Here is a 26,721-nt window from a genome sequence, read left to right on the forward strand (position 1 = left end):
ATGGTCATACCATTGGAACACACTTTGTGTTCAGGTGCCTGCGGCGGTCGACGGGCTTTTCCACCACAGTGTTTTGTACTGTTTTCTCTTTAAATCAAATAGTTTCCATCCGATCTTCATCACATTTGAAAAAAAGTTGTGTATCGATGATATCTAGGTCAACACAGAATGTGGGCCATGTTGGGTCAAAAACAAGGTCACGGTGCTGATTAGCCATTCACCATGGTTTCAAATAATTTCGAATATTATTCATTCAAACTTTGTCAGAAGTTGTATCTTTATGCTTTTTGGGTCAAGGTCGAACATGGGTCATGCAAGGTTAAAAACTAGGTGACAGGGTCACTTATTGCATTGCCGGTGTCTAATTCTTTTGACTAATTACCTCATCTTAGGTTAGCTTATTTTGCGACAATTTGGTATTCTTGCAAGCATGTTTGTCATGATTAAGTCATTCAAAAAGTATAAGCGGAACAGTTGATATATTTTTTAACGTTTGCCGATTTTCTGAAAATGATTGTCTGGTTTATTTTTTTCAGTTGACCATGGTGAAGTCTAGGAGTGACATTTGCTCGAATTATACTAGGAAGAGATGAAAAGAGAAGGACTATGCGGGGTACTTAAAAAAGAGAGAGAAAGAAGAAGAAAAAGTTACATACCGTCTTCGGAATTGTCCGAAACAGAGCGAAAAAAAGAGAAACAAAGGAAGCCTATTTACATTACAAATACACAGACATAAGAAGAGGAAGTGCCTTGTTTTATACCCAAGTTAAAATTGGTCATACCATTGGAACACATGTTGTGTGCAGGTGAGCGACGGGCTTAGTCCACAACAGTGTTTACTCTCTCTAAATCAAATAGTTTTCATCCGATCTTCATCAAATTTGTTAAAGCCGATTGCAGTTGATTTTTGCACTACCTTGGTGTTTGAAGGTTTTTATATGGCATGCAGTTTATTAACTGTTGTTTGAATATTGATTGTTCATGTATTTCATTGAGGATAATATTTAGTGAGCATTTATAATGCACAAAACAGCATCGGGTAGCGAACATTTCGAAAGTAGACTTCAATGTTTTGTGTTTAGTTTTAAAACTACATCTTTATATTTATCAAAACATATCATTGGGGCTTTTTAGATATGATGTCGCGTACAACTACAAATCTGTTTGTAAACGTGTACACTTGAATTCAAAGATCCAGATGATTTTTTTGTTTTGCACATAATCATGTGTATTAGTCGGCGTCTGTATGTTATGTCGAATGTGTTTTTTTTCACTAAGTTTTAAACTTACAATATGCAATGACATTTTAAACACAAAAACAAACACAGAATACATGTGACGATTTGTTGCCGATGGTGTAAGTGCTGAAATCTAGTTTTGAAATGTTCGCCACATTTGTATGAAATGTTCGATTCGGTTTAAAAAAAATTATCACTGGTAAGATATTATCAGAAACTTTTTGAAGTGTTCAGTTGTTTCATTGTGGTTGTTGTTGTTGAAGTGCCCATATAAACTATGTAATGTGAATGCTTACTTTGTAAACGCACAACTATAATTACTGCTGTATTATGGTTTCGTTTAGGCATAAGGAAATAGGCGAAAATTTCTGTTCTTAGTCATCAGACTTGTTCAAATGTTTTACAATATTGATTTGCATTATTAAAAAGTTCAGCAAAATATATTATTGTTATGTTTATGCACGATTTAATGCCCTTATATTGAAATATTCTCCGAGTGATTATCCGTGAAATGTTCGTTACATTTTACCTGCAAGATTGAACTTTACCTCAACTTAATGATATGTATATATCGTCCTTAAGTGGATTCGTTTCTGTCTATACATACATGAAAGGTGAAAATTCAAAGGAATACGTTAAAGGGAAACCGTTGTGTGCAACAGCGCACAATTTGAAGTTTTACCTATCGGCGTAACAGACAGAAAGTCGATTTCAATCTGTTTCAATAATCATCTTAAAATTTTATTTCTGAAAGTTTTATGAAATATTTGAAGATTGTGTCTTCGATTTACGTTAGTCAATATGTTAATTTTTGTAAAAGAGTTACTAAATGCTTGTATTTCTATACAAAACAAACAACTCAATGCATTATATTTGATGGCTAGAATGTCTCGGGCATTTCATTAGAGTAAAATAAACCTTTTACCGGTTCTACTTGGCAAGCTACTTCAAAAAAAGTAATTGAATGATGATACCAGCGTCTTTCCCTAATGTTCTAAGATGGTCAAAGTAACAAAATAACAGGAAAAAATAGAAATTGCAGTACTTTTATTTTTTTTCGTTTTCTGTTTCTTAAATCCAAATTTCCGTGAGAATGAGTGCAAAGTGCTTAGTGATTACATGTATAACAATTGGTTAAAGTGATCGTCACTTGGTAAAATATTAAAGAACAATGGATTTCTGTGAATGAAAGTACATAGTACAAACTGGTCATGTGGTCTCTGCGTCACGTCGTGTTTATGGAGTTAAGGAATACAATTGTTTAAGACTAATGCACATGCTTGAGACAAGTGCTCTCTAAACCATTCGTATATTGTTGAATTAGTACATTGATATGAAGTGAAATTTTCGATTTAAACGAAGTCACCAACATCAGCAGGGGAGAAGACTTCCACGTCGGCTTTTATTTATTGCAACAGACCTATTGCCAACCAGTGTGACAAAAAAAGAATAACTCAAACACAAACATTCATGCAATACACACAAATTAACTTGAAATTTGGTTTCTGTCTTTCAACGGTAAAATGTAAAGCATTGTGGATTGAAACCGGTTATATAGAGCTCCAAACAGTTTACTTGGTCAAAGACATTTAAATAAAGTGTTTAAAGACATTATAATTTATATAACAGCATCAAAATTCAAATCAAATAGCAATAAACTAAAATACAATATAATATAATACATTTATTTTGTGTAAGTATCTAATTATTCAAATGTTGGGATGCATAAAAGAGAAACAGAATCGTAACTTTCTGAGACGTATTGGAATTAAATAAAAACAGGTGTGAACTATACCTCACATGGTTGAATATTCAAATAATCGTCAGGCATTTCGGGAAGAATGTTTGTAAAACGCATAGCAGCTTACAAAACTGGATTATGTATATTCAAATAAATATGTAATACATTATAATTTACAATAAGATACCTGTTAATAATTTTTTACATTTAAATATTAAAGCAAGTTACAATAAAAAAAACATTTCATTTTTACAAACGTGATTGGAAATATACACAACTTAATTTGTCGCAGATTGACTTGAATTGGCGTGAATATTATTGAAAGGGTAAATTAGCTTTTAAATGACATAATATTTGATTTAGGATGATTGATTTTCCCATGACTTAGTAGCATCATTTCTGATTAAATAAATAGAGGATATTTGTTGGATTCGATGGAATATCGTTTTTATTTCACGAGTGATCATATACAATAATATTTTCACGAGTGGCGCAGCCACGAGTGAAAATATGTATTGTTTATGATCACGAGTGAATTAAAATCGATATTCCATCGATTCCAACAAATTTTCTTTTTATTTTATGCTTTTTGCACCGTTTATATACATTGTAAAAGAGTTTAACTGGATAATGTCGCTAGATTTATGACGTCATTTCGTCGAAAAAATGACGTCATTTCACAGTAAAACAGTGAAAAATATCGTTATTTTTCACTGTTATTTTTCACTGTTTCAAACAGTGAAATACCAGTTTTATTTCACTGATATTTCTCTATAAACCACCGGAAAGCATAAAATAAAGGTTAATATACGTTGAAGATACAATAAGATATCATAAGCTTCTAATTGGAAATTAAAAAGTTACCTACGCAGTAGACCTAGGGTTAAGATCGTGTTTACCGGTAGTTTTCTCAGCGAAGTTTCAAGTGTATGAATAAGGTAAAAAATATCTTACAGTAAGTTTGGTTGCGACAAAGTCATGGCTTCTCCCGGACACTCCCGCCAGTGTCTTGCAACTATACATTCCCATGTAAAACTTTGCAATGGTTACATGCGCATGAATGAAACAGACATAATTGTATTTAATTTTTTATTTTATTTTTTTATCATTTTTGTATTCGACTTCCCAAATAGAAAACAGTACGTACACTTTTTTGCTCAAAACGCACCATCAAAACGATTGCGGAAAAATAGCCTAGCGAGGGTATTTAAGTCTCATTTCAACTAGAAAAAAACTCTGTTTTCATATTAAATAAGGCTTGCTGATGACATGACGGTCAAAGTATCTGACTTCGGATTGTCACGTGACGTGTATGAGAGGGAATACTACAGTTCCTGTGACAAGACGACGAAACTTCCGGTGAAGTGGATGAGTCCGGAAAGTCTCGAATTCGGACACTACAGCTCGAAATCGGACGTGGTACGTACAAAACCGATAAAACATTATTATGTCTAAAATTGTAAATGTTAAATAAAACCCGCACTGATAAAATATGTAGACTATCCACAAAATGAAATATTATATGCATGTTATTCAAACCATCTGGGAAGGGTAAAACATCGTGTGTATTGCGTGTATAAATTGCCCTTACATTTCGCTAATAATTGCAGTGTTATACATGTATATTTATCTACTATAACGGTCATGTTGCCATTATGTTCGTACATGGAGATACCGTGTGTGTTTCAGTGGTCGTATGGCGTGGTTCTCTGGGAGCTGCTAACGAGAGGCATGTGTCCCTACCCGGCCGTGGACAACTGGGACATCATGCGTTACCTGAAGTCAGGCAGGCGGCTCGAGAAACCGGAGTATTGTCCGGATGACGTGTGCGTATATGTAATAAATAATCATGAATTTTTCAGCGAACTGAATGCTTCGTCCGATCGTTGAATGCCAAAATGATTCGTCTCTTGAAAACAAAGAGGCCATATAGAATTATGTGCAAAATGCATGGTAAACCCCGTCGTTCCCTCAAGAGTCGTATTGCATTATATTTTCTTGGGAAAAAATGTATATGATTATAAACAGACCAGGGTACTGCTTAACCCATTTATGCCTAGCGTCTAGAAAAAAGGCCTTGGCAAACGGTGTAGACCCAGATGAGACGCCGCATAATGCGGCGTCTCATCAGGGTCTTCGCTGTTTGCTTAAAGGAATTTTTGTGAGAAATATTCTAAAAATAGAAATAGATATACCGGACATCCCTAATTTTGGAAATAATTGATCCAATTTAGAAGGATGGGAGAGTCCACAATGCATAAATGGGTTAATAGAGCAGAGCAGACAGATGAACCAGCGTGTTAACATTTTCACCCAATTGACCCGCAGTCAACTTACGCAAGTTCAGATAAAAGTATAATCATCTGTTTTCAAACATGTAATATAATTACATTAAATTTTTAATAATATTCAAAACTATGTCAATGAACGAGGTGCTTTCGGGAGATTAAAATAAGCCTGGATGCAGTACTCTCTGTTGTGATCCTTATTTATTTATTTTAAGTTACTAAAGCGTTTGTATTTATCTTAACAAGGAAAGGGAAGTTATTGTGGAAGTTTAATTTTCGAAGGATTGCTTGATGCATTCTAATTTATTGAAACTGTCGATATAAGCTTTCGTCTTCACACTTCGTCTTATTAACGTTAAATATAATACAAAATGCAATTTTAATTAATTCAAAACGTTAACGCCCCTAAACGTTTTAACTATATGTGTATGTTTAACATATTCGATTGCTCTGATGTATGCATTTTAAGCAAAGCCAACATGAACCACTGAAACTATCTGAAACAGCGTTTTTTTTCACCTGTTTGGGAACAGGTCCTGTCCCCTAGAAATTGGGAATTTTTGAGTCGCGAAATCCTTCAAATTGGGAATTTTCGCGTCGTGAAATCCATAAAATTCGGAAATATCAAAAATCATACAAATACATCAACTGGAATCTATTTTATGTAGTAAACAATGCTTTTATACACTATCAATGGCATTCTGGGATAGGGTAGATCATAAGTCTGTATAACAAATACCAGTTTATTAAAAAAAAAGAACTGGTTTTCCAAATAGAATTAATGGGTATTGCCGCAATATAACTGAAAATTGTTTAAAATGGCATAAAGCCCAATTGAACAATTACTTTGTGTGGCAATTTGAGATAACTTGTCTAAATTAAAAGGACCAGCATATGACCATTGTTATAATGGAAAACAGAAATTTAGGTGGCTAAATTTATGCTTGGCTGATTTTGTTTTGTTCTTTCTTCAAGTAGTATTTTGAATTGTGACTCATTTTCTGGCTATTTATATAAAAACCACGATGCGAGTGTGCAAAATTGTCGGAAGTTGTTGACTATTTACTTCGCCGCGAGTATTTGAAGAGTAAAACGAGATTTCAGATTTCCATATTTGGGTTTGTTTACTACGTAAAGACGTCGCTACGAATAAAACCAAAACCCGGGAAAATATTTTGTCAAAGTCGGCATTTCGAAATATCTATCATTCTTTTCGGATAAGGGTTTTATTTTGTATATTGAATCTGTATTTAACGAGAACGTTCAATAAACAACTGTCACGAACATGTGAAACATTGTTATCGAAGCGTACAAAACAAGGTCAATTTTCATACTTGTTTACTAACTTCTGAAGTCGTTTTGAGACAAAAAAGATAGTCTATTTGGGATTTTTGAATCGATACGAGGCCGTTTTTATATAAACTATTTGGGATAAGACCGTTTTCTAAATTGGGAAGGGTCCGTCGGCGATTTTGGGACCAGGTCCGGTCCCGATTGGGAACAGGGCCGTTTACCGGACCCGTTCAAAGAAGGAAAAAAAAACGCTGTGAAAAAATACACACAATAAAAACGAATAAAAACACCGCAAGAACTTTATACAAAATGTAAGTTTGTTTTAAGGTACCAGATAATGCTGCGCTGCTGGCAATGGGAACCACGAAAAAGACCGGCGTTCTCTGAGCTTGTAACCAGCGTTCCAGAGATCCTAGGTCGCCGCGGGAGATTCGAGTCCAGCCGAGGCATGTCTGAAAGCAGTGATTGTAAATAGTAAACTCGGACGCGCTGCAGCTAACTCGAGAAATATTAGCTAAGCTAAGACTTGCTTTCAAACCCCGGTAAATTCCAGGCAATATGTGTAGGTAATAAGACTTATAAAGAAGTTAAATCATTTACTATAGGTCAAAATGAAATTAAATGTGAACAAAAAGTAAAACTTTTAGGAGTGGAACTTGATTACAAATTAAACTTTGATCCACAGGTTACAAATGTATGCAAAAAGGCAGCCAAACAATTAAATGTTCTCCAAAGACTAAGCAAATTCCTGAATGTAAGCACTAGGTTAATAATCTTTAAATCTTTTATCCGATTTAATTTTAATTTTTGTCCCCTTATATGGCATTTTTGTAGTAAATCCAACACAGAAAAACTAGAAAAGATACAGTTCAGAGCCCTTAGAATTGTTTTTAATGACTATGAATCTAGTTATGATACACTACTAAAAAAGGTTAACAGTACTACTCTTCACTTAAACAGGTTACGCCTCATTGCGTCAGAAACATTTAAATGTACACACAATCTTTCCCCAGAATATCTTCAATCCTTGGTTAAAGTTAAATCCTCTACCTATAATTTCAGATATTCAAACATCCTTGAGACACCACAAGTAAGAACAACAAGGTATGGCAAAAATTCCTTTCGTTTTGAGGCTGTACAGGTGTGGAACAGCCTCCCAGAGGATATTCGCACAGTCGACAAATATAAAGACTTTGTATGGCTGATCCGCACCTGGACAGGCTCAAAATGTAAATGCGCCATGCTTCTCACATTTTTTGCTTGCTTGCTTGTTTTTTGCTGTCCTGCTTATATTATTTATTTATCTGTCAGTTAACCCCTTGTTAAATTATCCTTGTATATAGTGTATATGAGTTTCTTGTGTGTTTAATAAAATAAAAATAAAATAAAAATAAACATGTATATATGTGTATATATGTGCTATGTAGATGTTTTTTTAATGTGATTAAATATGCTTTTTTATACTCCCTTCTTGTGTGTTTTAAAATGTTATAAACATGTATATATGTGTATATATGTGCTATTTATTTGTTGTACTATGTAGTTATTGTGCATGTGCTTATATATGCTTTTAAACATGAATTGTGTGCTATACTTGTTTGAATATCTTAAATTTTAATATAGGTCTGCAATGCTTTGTTTGTAAAAATTATAAGTGTATAACATATGTGTTAATTATGAACGGATGTAAAACAGCTCCAATATAGTTCTTAGGTATATTTCCCTTTGTCATATCTATGTGTAACTTACAAAATATTATGCTTTTAATGAACATTTTTTACTAATTTTTGTGTTTTATATGCTCTAAATATGTCCTTGTAGTATAAATGCTTATATAATATGCTTAATCTTTCTTTCTTTCAGCTCAATATACACTTGTTATATATATACAATTGTTTTGTCGGGAAATAGCTCATGAGCTAATGTTTATTGTTATTCTCATCCGACGTTAAATAAAGATTCTTGTATCTTGTATCTTGTAAAGTATCATCTGTGAACAGTTTGTTTTGTGCACTAAACATTTTGGAGTGCCCATGCGAAAAACTGTAGCTGCCGTTCTTTATCGAACTTAATCTAATATAAGACGGTATCTAAAAATATTACAATTACATTGTGAATTATATATAAAACCCATTTCCTGCGAGATTTGGCTTTTGTCGGACCGTATTAACTCATTCATACATAGCGTCTAGAAAAAAGGCCTTGGCAAACAGCGTAGACCCAGATGAGACGCCGCATGATGCGACGTCTCATCAGGGTCTGCGCTGTTTGCTTAATTTCTGTAAGAAATACTAGTATTCTAAATAACGAAATAAATATACTAGACATCCCTAATTTTGGAAATAAATTGATCCAATTTAGAAGGATGGGAGAGTCCACTAGGCATAAATGGGTAAAGAAGAGATATATCAGGCATGTAGAGTGTGGTTCCTAAATAGACCTGAAAGGGGCATTTTCGCGTTTTGGTAAATTGACAAAATTAAAAAAATTGTGTCAGATTCGGAAATTTTCGTTTTAATGATTATATTTGTGAGGAAACATTAATACTGAACATTTAGGTACATGCTCTAAAATAGCCATTATATTCACCTTTTGACGATTTAAAAACCTGAAAATTATAAAGCGTTGCAACGCAAAACTATTGAATAATTTGGACAGTTCTGTTGTTGTTGTTATATTTTGTGAAATTACGAGGATTGCGTTTATAAAGTATAAAATAGATTGTGCAGTGTATGAGCACATATCGCCGATTGGTCTAAGTTGTAGACTTTTACTCCAGGACTCAAAGGGTCAGTGGTTCTAGCCCTGTTGAGGGTTAATAATTTTTTCTTTTTTAAATTTTATTCTTGATTTTTTACCGGAGCTTTTTAGATCAAATGTTTAAATTAAGCAATACAAAGCATTAATTTACAAACTTCAAACATGCCAAAATCTGTGAAAAGGACCCTTTAATTGAGTAATCCTTCGAGGTATTTATTTCCCTTACATAAGAGACGCATTTAGCGAATACGAAAGAGGGTGGAAAGAAATACGTACTTTCAACAGGGGATAGTCTATTTTATTATACCTCACTTTTATTCACAATGCTAAACTCCCATAGGCCATCGTGGCATAGAAATACTGTCAGACTCAGCGGAAATAAATTTACTGTCCAAAATATACTGTATCCCGCTGCCATAGCAATCACGTGCCACCAGCGGGAAAAAATTTACTGACAAAAAATACTGTATCCCGCTGCCTTAGCAATCACGTGCGGAATGTTCGAAAATTATACTGTCCCATTCGCGCATGCGCAGTACGCAGTTTTGCATTTCCGTTGTATTTGGATAATTAAAATATCGATTGCAGCTGAAACTGTGCGTAGAATAGATTACTGCCATTATTAAAGCTTTGACAGGAGTCATAAAAAATCAATTTAGTATAAACGACACGCTTATATATATATATATATATATATATATATATATATATATATATATATATATATATATATATATATATATATATATATATAAAGAAATGGGCGTCTGATCATTTGTTTAAGACATCGTTTTGTTTTCTTATCGTCGTTTTATCTCTGTATTTCTGTATTTGTGTCAATAACCTGAAATTTTTTAAGTGAAAGAATGTGATTTCTTTGTATAATTAAATTATTTCGCGAATTAAGCTTGCAACACATTTTATCACAGATGCAAATCGCTTATAACAGACAACTTCTTACACACAAGAATTACAAGGCTTGTTTTATCATTTTGTCGGTGTATCAAATACGCACATTTTCAATTTTAAAAAAATAAATATTGGGCATTCAGGTAAAAATGAAATTCGCCATCAAGAACGTAGCAGTGTTTGCATTTCTATGCCCCCCTTCGAAAAAGAAGAGGTATATTGATTTGCTGGCTGTCTGTCGGTAGAACAGTCTGAATGTCGGTAGACCAGTCTGAATGTCGGTAGACCAATTCGTTTCCGATCAATAATTCGTCAACGAATTGACCGATTGGCTTGATACTTCACATGTGCATTGGCCAGCAGATGACCCCTATTGAAATTTGGATCACTAGGTCAAGATCAAGGTCACTATCACACTAAGTGTAAAAATCGCTTCTGATCAATAACTCGTCAACAAATTGACCGAATGGCTTGATACTTCACATGTGAATCGGCCTTGGACAGTAGATGACCCTTATTAAAATTGTGGTCACTAGGTCAAAGGTCACTATCACACCAAGTGAAAATAAATTCCGATCAATAACTCGTTAACGAATTGACCGATTGGCTTGATACTTCACATGTGCATTGGCATTGGACAGTAGATGCCCCCTATTGAAATTGTGGTCACTTGCTCAAAGGTCAAGGTCACTATCACACTAAATGAAAAAAGTTTCCGATCAATATCTCGTCAACGAATTGACCGATTGGCTTGATACTTCACATGTGCATTGGCCTTGGGCATAAGATGACCCCTATTGAAATTGGGGTCACTTGGTCATAGTTCAAGGACACTGATACACATTAAGAGTACAATGGTTTCCGATCAATAACTCGTCAACTGATTCACCGATTGGCTAAATACTTCCCATGTGCATTGGCCTTGGACAGTAGATGACCCCTATTAAAATTGTGGTCACTAGGTCAAAAGTCACTGTTACACAATAAGTGTGAAATCGTTTCCAATCAATAACTCGTCAACTGATTCACAGATTAGCTTGATATTTCACACGTGCATTTGCCTTTAACAGTAGATGACCCCTATTGAAATTGGGGTCACTATGTCAAAGGTCACTGTTACTCAATAAGTGAGAAATCTTTTCCGATCAATAACTCGTCAACTGATTCAACGATTGGCTTGATACTTTTCATTTGTATGGGCCTTGGCCAGTAGATGACCCCTATTTAAATTGGGGTCACTAGGTCAAAGGTCATAGTCACTGTCACAATAAGTGGGAAGGTGTTTCTGATCAATAACTTGTCAACGAATCGACTGATTGTCTTGATACTTCCCATGCGCATTGGCCTTGAGCAGTAGATGACTCCTATCAAAATTGGGGTCACTAGGTCAAGGTCACAATAAGTGTGAAACTTGTTTCCGATCAAGAACTCATCAACGAATCGACCGATTGGCTTGATACTTCACATGTGCATTGGCCTTGGACAGTAGACGACCCCTATTGAAATTGGGGTCACTAGCTTAAACCTCTGTTTGGAATGGAATATGTCTCCAACCGCGGAACACTTGTCTGTTTTGAAACAGTATCTTTTCAGGCTTGTGCCATCTCCCTGCTTCCACTTCAAGTATGGGGGTAGATATTCTTATACGAGTAAACGCAATTCTTAATTGTGAAACATTTACTACAGTTAAAAATTGCTGGAACGTAAAGCTACTGTAAAGACTAACTTCTACATCTGGTCGTGTTTTGCATTTCACTTGACCAGGTTTGGAAAAAAAAATCAGATATTCGTTGCTTAGCTATGGATTAAATATATTAATATCTTCTACCCCTTTAAAAAACATTCTTCACTAAAATTATCTAATAAATCCCTGAGAGATTTAACCCACGACTTTTTTGTGGGTATATATCATGATCATTAAATATAATATTCTAAACGATTATGTACGCGATTGTAATATTTTAACCCAGTTCTTTAAGACACACATAATATGTTAATTTATTCAAGGTACACGTCCCAGTTCTCCATTAACGAAATTATTTTGTGTTTGCAACCTCACACCAAACACTTGCTTACAGTATTGTATATGTATTCTTTCAATCTGAACAGTCACTATTTTTTTACCCCCATACTTCGCAACCATAGCTTAAAATAGGTTCAATAAGTTTCTTAAAAAGCTCAAGTCAATAATACTTTGATATATCTGGGTATTTAACTAAATTTGCTTTTAGCTTGAAAATTAATTTAAGAGCCTGTCCTGAGAGAGCATCATATGTTAATGAAAAAGAACCCCAGTGGTAAACTTTGTTATCCCCACGCTTTTCGGAGAAAAAGTGAGAATAATGTGCTTATCTCTGCCGTACGTCCGTCCGTCCTAGCTACTATCTCCTCCTACACTATAAGCACTAGAACCTTGAAACTTAGACAAATGGTATCTATGAGCATATGTGCGACGGTGACGGCGATGGAATTTTGATCTGACCCCTGGGTCAAAAGTTATGGAGGTTAGGGTGGAGCCGGGTCAGAGTTTTTCCTGCGACCGCGATTCGAAAAAGGCTTATAACAACTATGTCCCTTCGGCGGATATTGCTTCCATATTTGGTATGCATGTGTATCTAGACAACACCTTTCCATGCGCATACATTTTTTTTTATCTCTGTGACCTTGAACTTAATGTCACCGTTCAGGTTTCGAAATCTGCGACCACGATTCGAAAGAAGCTCATAACTACGGTGTCCCTTCAGACATTGCTTTCATATTTGGTATGCATGTGAATCTATATAACACCTTTCCACGCGCATACAATCTTTTACCCCTTACCCAATGACCCTGAGGTCAGCGTTCAGGTTTCGAAATCTGCTACCGCGATTCGAAAAAGGCTCATACCTACCGTGCCCCTTCAGATATTGATTTCATATCTGGTACGCATGTGTATCTGGACAACACCTTTCCATGCGCATGAAATTTTTGAACTTGGGTCCGCGTTCAGTTTTCGAAATCTGCGACCGCGATTCCAAACAATCTCATAGCCACTGTGTCCCTTCATTTATTGCTTTCATATTTGGTATGCATGTGTATCTGGACAACACCTTTCCATGCGCATAAAATGTGTGACCCCTGTGACCTTGACCTTGAAGTAAGCGTTCAGGTTTCGAAATCTGCGACCGCAATTCGAAAAAGGCTCATACCTACAGTGTCCCTTCAGATATTGTTTTCATATTTGCATAAAATGTTTGACCCCTGTGACTTTGACCTTGAGCTTAAGGTCCGCAATGAGATTTTGAAAACTATTGTGGTTTTCTCCTCCGCATGTCCGTCCGTCCGTCCTCGCCACTATCTCCTCCTACACTATTAGCAATAGAACCTTTAAACAAACACACACTGTAGCTATAAGCATATATGCGACAGTGTACTATTTAGAATTTTGATCTGACCCCTGGGTCAAAATGGTCAAAATTTATGGGGGTTGGGGTGGGGCCGGGTCAGAGATTTTCACTCATTTATTTAGGTTATTTTACAATAACTTCTTCATTTCTACACCGATTTACTTCAAATTGATACTGAACATCTCTTATGACAATACGGTCAATCTCAACTATGCATGGCCCCATAACCATTCCTGGGGCGCCCCTGGGTCAAACATGCGGCGTGGGGATACGCGTCGGCCTCTGCCGCGCCATTTCTAGTATAAGTTTAGAATGCCATTATTTTGTTAACTTATTATAATATTATTGTTAATAAAGTGTTAAAAGCAGAACACACACTGTTGTCACTGATATAAATAAAAGAAACCATGGTCTTAAAACATTGCCAAAAAAATTGTATATACTTTGCAAGTACAGTTGCTTGCATATTTAATACATACGTACATAAGCACATGAATTATGTTACAGGGGTGTGTACACGAGCAAAGTGGTTAGTTAGCTGACAATACGCTTTATTATCATTATCAATTTTGGGTAAATTCACATGCCAATAATGTCATTGCTGTATATATACATAAACTGGCCCTTCTATGTGATTTTAGCCAGCTCATTAATATAATCAGTTAATGCACATAACTTGAGTTTACCGTTTTATTTATACAATTCAACAGTGTTCACTATGTTTCACTGTAACCATATATAAGAATACTTGACCGACCACAATCACTTTCAAACTTGGCAAATATAAAATTAAAACAAGTTAACCACAATGTCGGTTTCAATCAAATGGGCAAAATCTTTAACAAGATGGTCAAGATGGCCCTAGTTCGCTCACCTGAGAGGAGTCAGTTCATTCAATCTTTACCAAACGTCAAACTTGTCCTAGATATTGTCCAGACAAACATCCTGGTCTAGTTTCATCATTACGGAACCAAAACTCTGGCATATGTTTTTTTTTGTTGTTGTAAGATTTGACCTGATGACCTATATTTTGAGTTGACCCCCCTTACCAAACATCAAACTTTGCTTACAAAAATAACAAGGGCTGTTTGTAAAACATGCATGCCCCCCATATGGGCTATCCGTTGTAGTGGCAGCCATTGTGTGAATACGATTTTTGTCACTGTGACCTTGACCTTTGACCTAGTGACCTGAAAATCAATAGGGGTCATCTGCGGGTCACGATCAATGTACCTATGAAGTGTCATGATCCTAGGCAAAAGCGTTCTTGAGTTATCATCCGAAAATCATTTTACTATTTCGGGTCACCGTGACCTTGACCTTTGACCTTGTGACCTCAAAATCAATAGGGGTTATCTGCAAGTCATGATCAATCTACCTATGAAGTTTCATGATCCTAGGCGTATGCGTTCTTGAGTTATCATCCGAAAACCATTTTACTATTTCGGGTCACCGTGACCTTGACCTTTGACTTAGTGACCTCAAAATCAATAGGCGTCATCTGCGAGTCATGATCAATCTACCCATGAAGTTTCATGATCCTAGGCGTATGCGTTCTTGAGTTATCATCCGGAAACCATTTTACTATCTCGGGTCACCGTGACCTTGACCTTTGACCTAGTGACCTCAAAATCAATAGGGGTCATCTGCAAGTCATGATCAATCTACCCATGAAGTTTCATGATCCTAGGCGTATGCGTTCTTGAGTTATCATTCAAAAACCATTTTACTATTTCTGGTCACCATGACCTTGACCTTTGACCTAGTGACCTCAAAATCAATAGGGGTCATCTGCGAGTCATGATCAATGTACCTATGAAGTTTCATGATCCTAGGCCCAAGCGTTCTTGAGTTATCGTCTGACAACCACCTGGTGGACGGACCAACCGACAGACCGACATGAGCAAAGCAATATACCCCCTCTTCTTTGAAGTGGGGCATAAATATTATGACCAAGATTCATAAAATCTGAAACAAAATTGTGACCTATAGAGTGTTTACAAGGGTTTTGTATAATAAAATGAAAATTTGGACAATCTAAGGGCAATAATTATGGCATTAATTATGTGATATATATAAAACCAATCTTTTTACCAAATTTCATGATGAATGGGCAAAAAAAGTGACTTCTAGAGTGTCCACAAGCTTTTTTTACTATGTATAAATATAAAAAAACTGCCCCCCCCCCCGGCAGCCATGTTATTCAACTGACCGGAACCATTTTTGAACTTAACTCTCTTATCAAGGAAACACATATTCTGACCAAATTTCATGAAAATTGGGCCAAAGATGTGACTCCTGGAGTGTTCACATGTTTTCACTATATACATATAGAGAAAAATGCCCCGCCCACTGGCGGCCATGTTTTTTCACAAATCTGGACAATTTTCGAACTCGTCCGAGATATCAATAAAACCAATGTTTTGACAAACTTTCATGATGATTGGGCAAAAATTGTGACTGCTAGAGTGTTTACAAGGTGTCTTTATAGTCAAATAAGGAAAACTGCCCCTCTTCCTGGCAGCCATGTTATTCAACTGACCGGAACCATTTTCGAACTCAACTCTCATATCAAGGAAACAAATGTTCTGACCAAATTTCATGAAAATAAAGCAAAAAATGTGACTTCTAGAGTGTTCACATGTTTTCACTATTTACATATAGAGAAAAATGGCCCGCCCACTGGCGGCCATGTTTTTTCAACGATCTGGACCATTTTCAAACTCGTCCGAGAAATCAATAAAACCAATGTTCTGACCAACTTTCATTATGATTGGGCAAAAATTGTGACTGCTAGAGTGTTTACAAGGTTTCTCTACAGCCAAATAAGGAAAACTGCCCCGCCCACTAGCGGCCATGTTTTTCAACGGATCGGAACCACTTTTTAACTCAACCAACATATCATTAAGACAAACATTTTGACAAAGTTACATGAAGATTGGGCATGAAATGTGACTCCTACAGTGATTACAAGTTTTTTCTGTTTTTTTTTCGACCTAGTGACCTAGTTTTTGACCCGGCACGACCCAGTTTCGAACTTTACCGAGATTTTATTTGGACGAATCTTCTGACCAAGTTTCATGAAGATCGGACAATATGTGGCCTCTAGAGTGTTTACGAACAAATGTGGAAGGACGGACGGACAGACGACGGACAAAGACCGGTCACAAAAGCTCACCTGAGCGATAAGGTGAGCACAAAAAACAAGATGTGTTTGTGAAACACTATGTCCCCTCCCATATATTTGACCTTTGACCTTAAAAGATGACCTTGACCTTTCACCACTCAAAATGTGCAGATCCATGAGATATACATGCATGCCAAATATCAAGTTGCTATCTTCAATATTGCAAAAGGTATGGCCAATATTAAAGTTTGACACAAATCAACAAACAGACAGGACAAAAACAATATGTCCCCCAGAATAGATTGAGGGACAAAAAAAGGTTGAGGAAAACAAAAGGATATAATGGTCACATACCAAACTTCGTGCCTTGCTGTTTAAGAGAAGATTTTGAATGTTTTCACTTTTATACTGTACAGGAAACCGGTTACAACACTGTGGAGGCAATTTTGAATCAGGGGCACCATTTGAACAAACTTGGTTGAAAACAACCATGCCATGTATCATGCTAACTACCAAACCCTTGTGCATAGGGGTTGCAGTGATTTTTGTCAGTTTAACTACATATATGAAACACATGTTATATCCATGTGACAGTTTTGAACAAATTAAGTGCAGATGCTCAATTTTTGTTAGATGCCAAATACCAAAACTCTGGAGCTTATAGTTCCAGAGAGAAAGATTTTTCAAGTGTTCAGTATATAAATACTATGGCAACAAAATAGATGCAGGACAAGGCAAGTTTTAATTACAGGGGCATGGTTTTAACAAACTTGGTAGAGGAACACAATATAATTTTACTTTCAAATGTTAAACCTTCATGGCTTATCGTTTAAGAGAAGATTATTAATTAATCTTACTATACAAGTTTATATTAATCACAAGAAGTCCTAACACTTCTCTTATCACGGATTTGTGATATTTTTCTGTTTAAGATATTTCTTCAATTATGTATCCTCATGTGCTTCTACAAGTTACCACTCGTGTTAGATGCAGGAACACACACTCCTCATACTTGTACAGCCTTTCTCGTGAATGTATCCTCATGTGTGTCTTCAAGTGACCACTCTTCTTTCATGCTTAACCACAACTCACACTTGTTCCTCTCTTGAATGTATCAACAAGTGTTTTTTCACGTGTCTACTATGTTTAAATGAAAAGCCACACATATCCTACTTATACGGTCTCTTTTCTGTATGTATCTTCACGTGTTGTCAAGGTACCACTCTGTTTAAATGCTTTACCACACACCTCACACTTGTACGATCTCTCTCCTGAATGTATCCTCGTGTGTTTCTTCAAGTCAGAACTCTGGTTACAAGCATAGCCACACTCCTCACACTTGTACGGTCTTTCTCCTGTATGTATCCTCATGTGTGTCTTCAAGTTGCCACTCAGTTTAAATTCTTTACCACACTCCTCACATTTGTAGGGTCTCTCTCCTGAATGTATACTCATGTGCTGCTTCAATGTACTACTCTCCTTACATGTATAGCCACACTCCTCACACTTAAACGGTCTTTCTCCTGTATGTATCCTCATGTGTGTCTTCAAGGTACTACACTGGTTACAAGCATAGCCACACTCCTCACACTTGTATGGTATCTCTCCTGAATGTATCATCATGTGTGTCTTCAAGGTAACACTTCTGTTACATGCATAACCACACTCCTCACAGTTGTACAGTCTCTATCCTAACAGGTGTACAGTCTCTCTACTGAATGTATCCTCATGTGTGTCTTCAAGTCACCACTCCTGTTACAAGCATAGCCACACTCCTCACATTTGTACGGTCTCTCTCCTGAATGTATACTCATGTGTTTCTTCAATGTACTACTCTTCTTACATGTATAGCCACACTCCTCACACTTGAACGGTCTTTCTCCTGTATGTATTCTCATGTGTTTCTTTAAGTCACCACTCTTGTTACAAGCATAGCCACACTCCTCACACTTGTAGGGTCTTTCTCCTGAATGTATACTCATGTGTTTCTTCAATGTACTACTCTCCTTACATGTATAGCCACACTCCTCACACTTGAACGGTCTTTCTCCTGTATGTATCCTCATGTGTGTCTTCAAGTTGTTACTCAGTTTAAATTCTTTACCACACTCCTCACATTTGTAGGGTCTCTCTCCTGAATGTATACTCATGTGTTGCTTCAATGTAAAACTCTCCTTACATGTATAGCCACACTCCTCACACTTAAACGGTCTTTCTCCTGTATGTATCCTCATGTGTCTCTTCAAGTTACCACTCTTGTTACAAGCATAGCCACACTCCTCACATTTGTACGGTCTCTCTCCTGAATGTATCCTCATGTGTGTCTTCAAGTCAGAACTCTGGTTACAAGCATAGCCACACTCCTCACACTTGTACGGTCTTTCTCCTGTATGTATCCTCATGTGTGTCTTCAAGTTGCCACTCAGTTTAAATTCTTTACCACACTCCTCACATTTGTAGGGTCTCTCTCCTGAATGTATACTCATGTGTTGCTTCAATGTACTACTCTCCTTACATGTATAGCCACACTCCTCACACTTAAACGGTCTTTCTCCTGTATGTTTCCTCATGTGTGTCTTCAAGGTACTACACTGGTTACAAGCATAGCCACACTCCTCACACGTGTACGGTCTTTCTCTTGAATGTATCCTCATGTGTGTCTTCAAGTTGCTACTCAGTTTAAATGCTTTACCACACTCCTCACATTTGTAGGGTCTCTCTCCTGAATGTATCCTCATGTGTGTCTTCAAGATACTACTCTGGTTACAAGCATAGCCACACTCCTCACACTTGTACGGTCTCTCTCCTGAATGTATCCTCATGTGTCTCTTTAATGTACTACTCTCCTTACATGTATAGCCACACTCCTCACACTTGAACGGTCTTTCTCCTGTATGAATCCTCATGTGTGTCTTCAAGGTACTACTCTGGTTACAAGCATAGCCACACTCCTCACACTTGTACGGTCTTTCTCCTGAATGTATCCTCATGTGTCTCTTCAAGTGATCACTCAGTTTAAATGCTTTACCACACTCCTCACACATGTATGGTCTCTCTCCTGAATGTATCCTCATGTGTGTCTTCCAGTGATCTCTCAATTTAAATGCTTTACCACACTCCTCACACTTGTATTGTCTCTCTCCTGAATGTTTCCTCATGTGAGTCTTCAAATTATAACTCGTGTCACAAGAATAACCACAATCCTCGCATTTGTAACGTCTCTCTCCTGCATGTACACTCATGTGTTCCTTAAAGTTACCACTGTCTTTACTTGAATAACTGCTCAGCAGGTTTTTTGGTCGGATGAGGCAAAGTTCTCTGGCTAATTCATCTCTGTACCAGACCAGCAGCTCCTCACCTGAACCAATAGAAATATTAACAAGTTATTAAAAAACATCTACAAATCTTAAACTTTTTTTTCAACAAACACTGCATGTCTCAACTACAACTTTGTTACAAATGTGACTGATACCCCACATTTATACCTTAAAAATCTATCTGCAAATGTGTTAATTTTATAACATACAAATTGCACGTTCTTCTTGTTGATCTTAACATACTAGTATTCTATTTTTGATTCTAAGACTGAAATATAGAACAGGTTTTAATTCAAACTCAAAGTTTTGGTTATTTATGTGTTTTCTTGCTATTTCTAATGATAAATATTTTAAGGGAATGTTAAAGTAGAAAGGCAAGATGGTAAAACCAACATTATTTGTTCAAGATTGTTTAAACAAAGTGAGACGCCGGTTTTTTAATTACTTGGATTTACCTTAAATTAAGTGTTGTGTATATAATGGCGTTTATTAGGTTTTTCTATGACTGAGGCTGCATTATGCAAGGACATGGAGTGTGTCTAAGACAGCACTCAGAATTGGGAAGAAATTTGAATTAAAGCTGCAATGTCCAACTATTTATTTATTACTCTGAGGTATTCATATAGCTGTGTTGCGCTGTGGGGGAAATCAGAGAATCCAGAGAAAATGACACCTTTCCGGTATGGAGACAATCATACAAACTTCCATCCGCTAGTACAGGAAATTGAATCCGTTTTACCAAGGTAAGACTGCTCTAATTAGACAGATCCACATTGAACAGTCATACAACAGGGGTATATACCTGGTGAAACTGGCTTCAATGTGTAGTAATAGATGCCTCCTTTGTACTGGCATCCTACAAGGTTCCGATCTGCCTCAGTCATAGCACAGTTCACATATCTCATCCAGTTAGAGGTGGCTTTGGTCTGGGCATCCACAAAGTGACTCCCTTTGCCATCCTTATAGATCTGAAATGAAAAGAATCTTACTATAAACAACCAACAGTAAATATGATTGATACACAAGAAAGCCTGATACCTTATATACTTGTTATTAAGAGCAACATTGATAGACCAGAATACCAAAGAATGCACTTATAAACTAAACAGCGGCAATGATCATACAATATATTCTACAGCACAAACATACTAAGTAATTTGTTCTTATTTTTTTACTTTCATTCATGTAAAATAGTACAGTACTTTAACCCTTTGAATTACACACTAATTTTATATAAAGAATCGGCTTCACAAGATGAGTGAAATCTTTACATGCCAGCATGTTTACATATCAGCTAGAAATATGTCACAGATCCTTATGCCCAAACAACATACATTTGGACGCAGTCAAAGCAATAATTAATTCAACAGCAGACAATCAGAAAAAGGCCATTATTCAGTCAAAGCTATTGCTGTCGAAATTTCTCTTTTAACAACCATCTGCACACATATAACAATCAACTTTTAAAGTCTGAGAAAACTCTTCCAATCACTTAAGAGTAATAAAAAAGTAATAATTGAGACTATGTATTCTATAGTGGAACCAAACTAAGGGCCCTAACTCTGCCAAATCTTGTCATAGAAAAAGTTCCTTTCATAACTATTATCTCTAGAAAATAAAGATAACCCCACTATGAAAATGTGATCAATATCAACCAAGGACCCATTTTATCAAACTTCGTAGGACATCCTGACGTTACGATGCAATTTTTGACACGCCATAAATATGTAACCGTCACATTTAAAATTACTTTTTCTGAACATTTCCAAAGTAGCTGTCAAATATCCTTTATATTTGAAACATACAGATTGTAATCACTTATATTTTAAAATTACAAAAATAATCGTAAATTAACATTGTCGTACGATCTTTGATAAGACTTGCTGCAACAAAACTTGTTTTGTTGTTGCAATCATCTATGCATCTATGCGTTTAGGTCATTCATATTTGAAAGTTTTTACAAGAATCACCAAATAGATAAAGAGGCATTGACAACACAAGCATCAGAATTGAACTATAGACAAAAAACCATAATCATGCCAAAACTCCTGGAATGTCCAATGTATTTATTTAACAATCATCTACACAATAAAGTCATTAACAAGGGCTGTTTGTAAAACATGCATGCCCCCCATATGGGCTGTCCGTTGTAGTGGCAGCCATTGTGTGAATACGATTTTTGTCACTGTGACCTTGACCTTTGACCTAGAAACCTGAAAATCAATAGGGGTCATCTGCGGGTCACGATCAATGTACCTATGAAGTGTCATGCTCCTAGGCAAAAGCGTTCTTGAGTTATCATCCGAAAATCATTTTACTATTTCGGGTCACCGTGACCTTGAGACCTCAAAATCAATTGGGGTCATCTGCAAGTCATGATCAATGTACCTATGAAGTGTCATGCTCCTAGGCAAAAGCGTTCTTGAGTTATCATTCGAAAACCATTTTACTATTTCGGGTCACTGTGACCTTGACCTTTGACCTAGTGACCTCAAAATCAATAGAGGTCATCTGCGAGTCATGATCAATCTACCCATGAAGTTTCATGATCCTAGGCGTATGCGTTCTTGAGTTATCATCCGGAAACCATTTTACTATTTCGGGTCACCGTGACCTTGACCTTTGTCCTAGTGACCTCAAAATCAATAGGGGTCATCTGCAAGTCATGATCAATCTACCCATGAAGTTTCATGATCCTAGGCGTATGCGTTTTGAGTTATCATTCAAAAACCATTTTACTATTTCGGGTCACCGTGACCTTGACCTTTGACCTAGTGACCTCAAAATCAATAGGGGTCATCTGCAAGTCATGATCAATCTACCCATGAAGTTTCATGATCCTAGGCGTATGCGTTCTTGAGTTATCATTTAAAAACCATTTTACTATTTCTGGTCACCGTGACCTTGACCTTTGACCTAGTGACCTCAAAATCAATAGGGGTCATCTGCAAGTCATGATCAATGTACCTATGAAGTTTCATGATCCTAGGCCCAAGCGTTCTTGAGTTATCGTCTGACAACCACCTGGTGGACGGACCGACCGACAGACAGACCGACATGAGCAAAGCAATATACCCCCTCTTCTTCGAAGGGGGTCATAAAAAGTATGCGCAAGATCCAACCATTTAATAGTTAAAGAGTAATCAAATTACAAGCTTTGGGGTGAACAGACAAGCTGAGGGCCAGAGGGGCAATTACATTGTTTAATGCCTCCCACACTGTGGTGGTATTATAAACATTAAATCCCCTTTATAGACTGCTAGATAGAGAATTCATTTGTGGAAAATTCAGGACTTTACTTGCTAACATTTAGACTTTTTAAATTAACCTCGCATTTCAAACTACAAATATGTATCAATGCATCAAGCTTAGCATCACCTTTCCCTGCCAGCAATGCCCTGACTTATGGTTGTCAGTGATGATATCTCCCTCATACGGTCCAAACATGATCCTGGATTCCAGTTCCTCTTTGGAAAACACCCCAAGACCAGCTCCAGCTATTTTGGATGTTTTGATTTCAAGGCAATCTGGCAAGGTATGCTCAGCTTTAAGAGGATCTTCTTCTGGCACCTGCAGTTTATATTAAAGTATATGTAGTGTAAACACTATTTGTATTAGAACAATAAGTTCATATTTCAGGCATTTCTTATAATAATCGACATTATAAACGGTAAAATACTTTCTAAGTAACAGTCTCATATGCCCATGATACTTTATACCAATACTTTATCATGATAGCATAATAGTAATATTTTTGTTTGTTTTTTCCTTATTTTTCTTCGACATGTAGTTTATGTTTTAAAATGAATACAGCTTCACCTCTTTGTCCTGTATGTAATTATAGGGTCCATGGACAGGGCAGTCCCCTTCAAACTCCTTGTTGCATTCTCCACAGTCTAAGAGAGCAACACATGGCAATAATCAAACTAAGTCAGGTCAGCTGCCAAAACATCAGATTTACAGAACCCACTTATATGTATAATGAAAAGTATAAAATCTATAATTTAAAAAAATATCTGAAAGACAGCCTTTGCATCACAAGACTCTTTATTTCTATTCCCAGAGTCATCAGTTCACATAATTAGCTCATATGGTTCAATAAAATGCTCTTTTACTTTCTGAATTATTTGCAACACAAAATAGGACCCAAGTTCAAGGCACAATTGTAACAAGAGGGCTATGATGGCCCTATATCGCTCCACTGTTTTTTATGCGAAAAAAAGCGTGCAAATCGCATGGGTTGAAATGTACTCAAGCTTGTGACTTTCTCTTTCTATCCCTCGTCCCACTGGGCGCTTAAAGTTGGAAGAATGAGCATTTTATATATGCTTTTGAACTGATGGGTTATCATATTTACGGCCAAAAAAGCTTATAAATTTAATTTCTTTGTAGATATGGGATGATTAAGTACCAAATGCCATTCTCGACCTTCCAATAGACCATAACTCCTTCTGAAGAGTTTGTTTTCGTTTTGAAAACAGGACTTTCGGTTTCAAAAAGGAGAAATTGCTCATGATGAGCAATTTCTCGTTTTATCACAATGATTTCTACCCCACCCAGCTAATTTATAAATAGTCCTTTACAATATTATTTCTCGTCTGCAATCTCTTTCAATTTGGGGCAGTCCAAAATGTGTCGTTTGGTAAAGGGTTAACATTTATGGATAATTAACATGTTGGTCTACCTTTCACGCTCCACATTTATGCATTTATCTCTTATAATTAAAAAGTTATTCCAAGTGTATTTTGATTAACTTTTAGTTTGAGAAGAAAATAGTTTATTCATCCCATAATGAATAAATAGCAAAAACGCATAAACATGCAAAGTTCAACGACTTCCTATGGCCATGTTTTTTGACGAATCAAATTTTCTTGAACAACTTTTTAATGGGAGCCTTCAAATGATAAATTTGGCCCCAGGGGCATAATTTGAACAAACTTGGTAGAGAACTATAAGATGTCACTACATACCAAATTTGGTAGCCCTAGGCCCAATGGTTATGGACAGGAATATTTTTAAAGTTTGCACAAAAGAGGCTGTATATAAGCATATGTTCAGTTTTGTGACCCCCGGGGCAAGGTTAAATTTGAGCCCAGGGGAATAATTTGAACAAATTTGGTAGAGGACTATTAGATGTCACTACATACCAAATTTAGTAGCCCTAGGCTCTATAGTTATGAACAAGATTCTTAAAGTTTGCACAAAATAGGCCTTATTTGAGCATATGTTCATTTTTGTGACCCCCGGGGCAGGGTCAAATTTGACCCCAGGGGCATAATTTGAAAAAACTTGGAAGAGAACATTTGTGCAAAGTTTTATCAGAATTGGACTTGTAGTTTAGGAGAAGAAGATGTTTAAAGAAAAAGTTAACGCACGCACGCATGGCGGACACAGGACCATGACATAAGCCCCGCTGGCCTCTGGCCAGTGGAGCTAAAAATAAGTCAATAATTCAACTTTGTGACTTTAATGTTTGTAACTTCATGTGACCCACTTTTTATTTAGGCTAAGATATGAAAAAGAAACAAGTTTAAAGCAGGTATATACGATCTTGTCAAATATTTATTAATTAATATAAAATGTGTAAAAAACTTATTATACATATATTTCAATATAAACTAAAATAAAAGTTAAGAAGAACATGTGTCGAAAAATGCTAAATAAGCCAGATATTTAATTCTGAAATCGAAAAGGGCTGTACAGCCAAATTCGCAAGCATGTATATCATGCATGTACGATGTGAATCTAAATTTAGTTTAACAGTTCATTTGAAATTCCTGCAGTGATATCGATTCATACGACACACGAACACTCACTAAAAAGACGAATGCATCGGTTATTGTAGGAAGATATGTACGAATAATCTTCGTCACAATCGGCTCGGGGGGCTTATTTGTATTTGCTGCATTTTATGAAATTCGTCTTAAATGTATCATTTTTTTTGCATATTGTGTGTTATTATAGCATATTTGTATCAATATATTACAATTCAACACATATAAAATTCGTATAATCTCGCTTTAATCCAAAACAGCCACAAATGAGGCATTTTAACTTTTTTTAAGTGTTATCACTAATTTTCTCAGATTTGACCTAGGAACCTAATTTTTACCACATCTGAGCGAAATTTTAAATACATGTAGCTACTCTCAAGATAAACATTCTGACCCATGTTCTTCAAGATTGACTATTTATATGGCTTGTCATATGATAACACAGTGACTTACTTTTTACCTATAGTTGTACTTGGCATTGAAATTGTTATATAAAAATTCTGAGCAAGTTTTATCAAGATTGAATCATAAACAAGGCTTTAAAGGGTTAGGTTTGCAAAATTTTACCTACCGTCCTAGTTATCACTCAACTTAACCCAATACAATTTCCAATATTGCCAAGTTTAGAATTTTTACCAAGTTTCATCAAGATTGATTAATAAATGTGTCTTCTAGAGTAGTAATACAGATTTTCAATGATTTAACAAATTAGCATAGTTTTTAGCCTACTTGACACTGATTATAACTTGGTTTCAATATTTTCACAGTAAACATACTGACAAAGTTTACTATATATTGATTTAACTTGTGGCTGTAGAGTGGTAACAAGCCAAATGTTGACCATGCACAACACATGACACCGAATTAACCACTTAACTCAACTTGTAA

General features: G+C 36.1%; 1 protein-coding gene, 1 long non-coding RNA gene and 1 pseudogene across 2 annotated transcripts; 1 reads left to right on the forward strand and 2 right to left on the reverse strand.

The window, feature by feature from the left end:
- Positions 1-3,842: 3,842 nt before the first annotated feature.
- LOC127881493 (hepatocyte growth factor receptor-like) lies at positions 3,843-8,532 on the forward strand. The gene is made up of 3 exons (XM_052429400.1): positions 3,843-4,398; positions 4,669-4,805; positions 6,888-8,532. The coding sequence occupies exons 1-3, from the start codon at positions 4,249-4,251 to the stop codon at positions 7,033-7,035; spliced, it is 435 nt and encodes a 144-aa protein (XP_052285360.1). The 5' UTR covers positions 3,843-4,248; the 3' UTR covers positions 7,036-8,532.
- Positions 8,533-14,149: 5,617 nt separating this feature from the next.
- Positions 14,150-26,721, reverse strand: part of LOC127831132 (uncharacterized) — a 78,914-nt pseudogene continuing 66,342 nt past the window's right edge.
- Positions 22,287-23,376, reverse strand: LOC127882150 (uncharacterized). Its single transcript, XR_008050425.1, has 3 exons — positions 22,963-23,376; positions 22,529-22,817; positions 22,287-22,396 (listed from the first exon to the last, which is right to left on the reverse strand). It is a non-coding gene; the product is annotated as an uncharacterized LOC127882150 (long non-coding RNA).

This window comes from Dreissena polymorpha, chromosome 5 (genome assembly GCF_020536995.1).
Source record: "Dreissena polymorpha isolate Duluth1 chromosome 5, UMN_Dpol_1.0, whole genome shotgun sequence".
Taxonomy (NCBI): Eukaryota; Metazoa; Mollusca; class Bivalvia; order Myida; family Dreissenidae; genus Dreissena; species Dreissena polymorpha.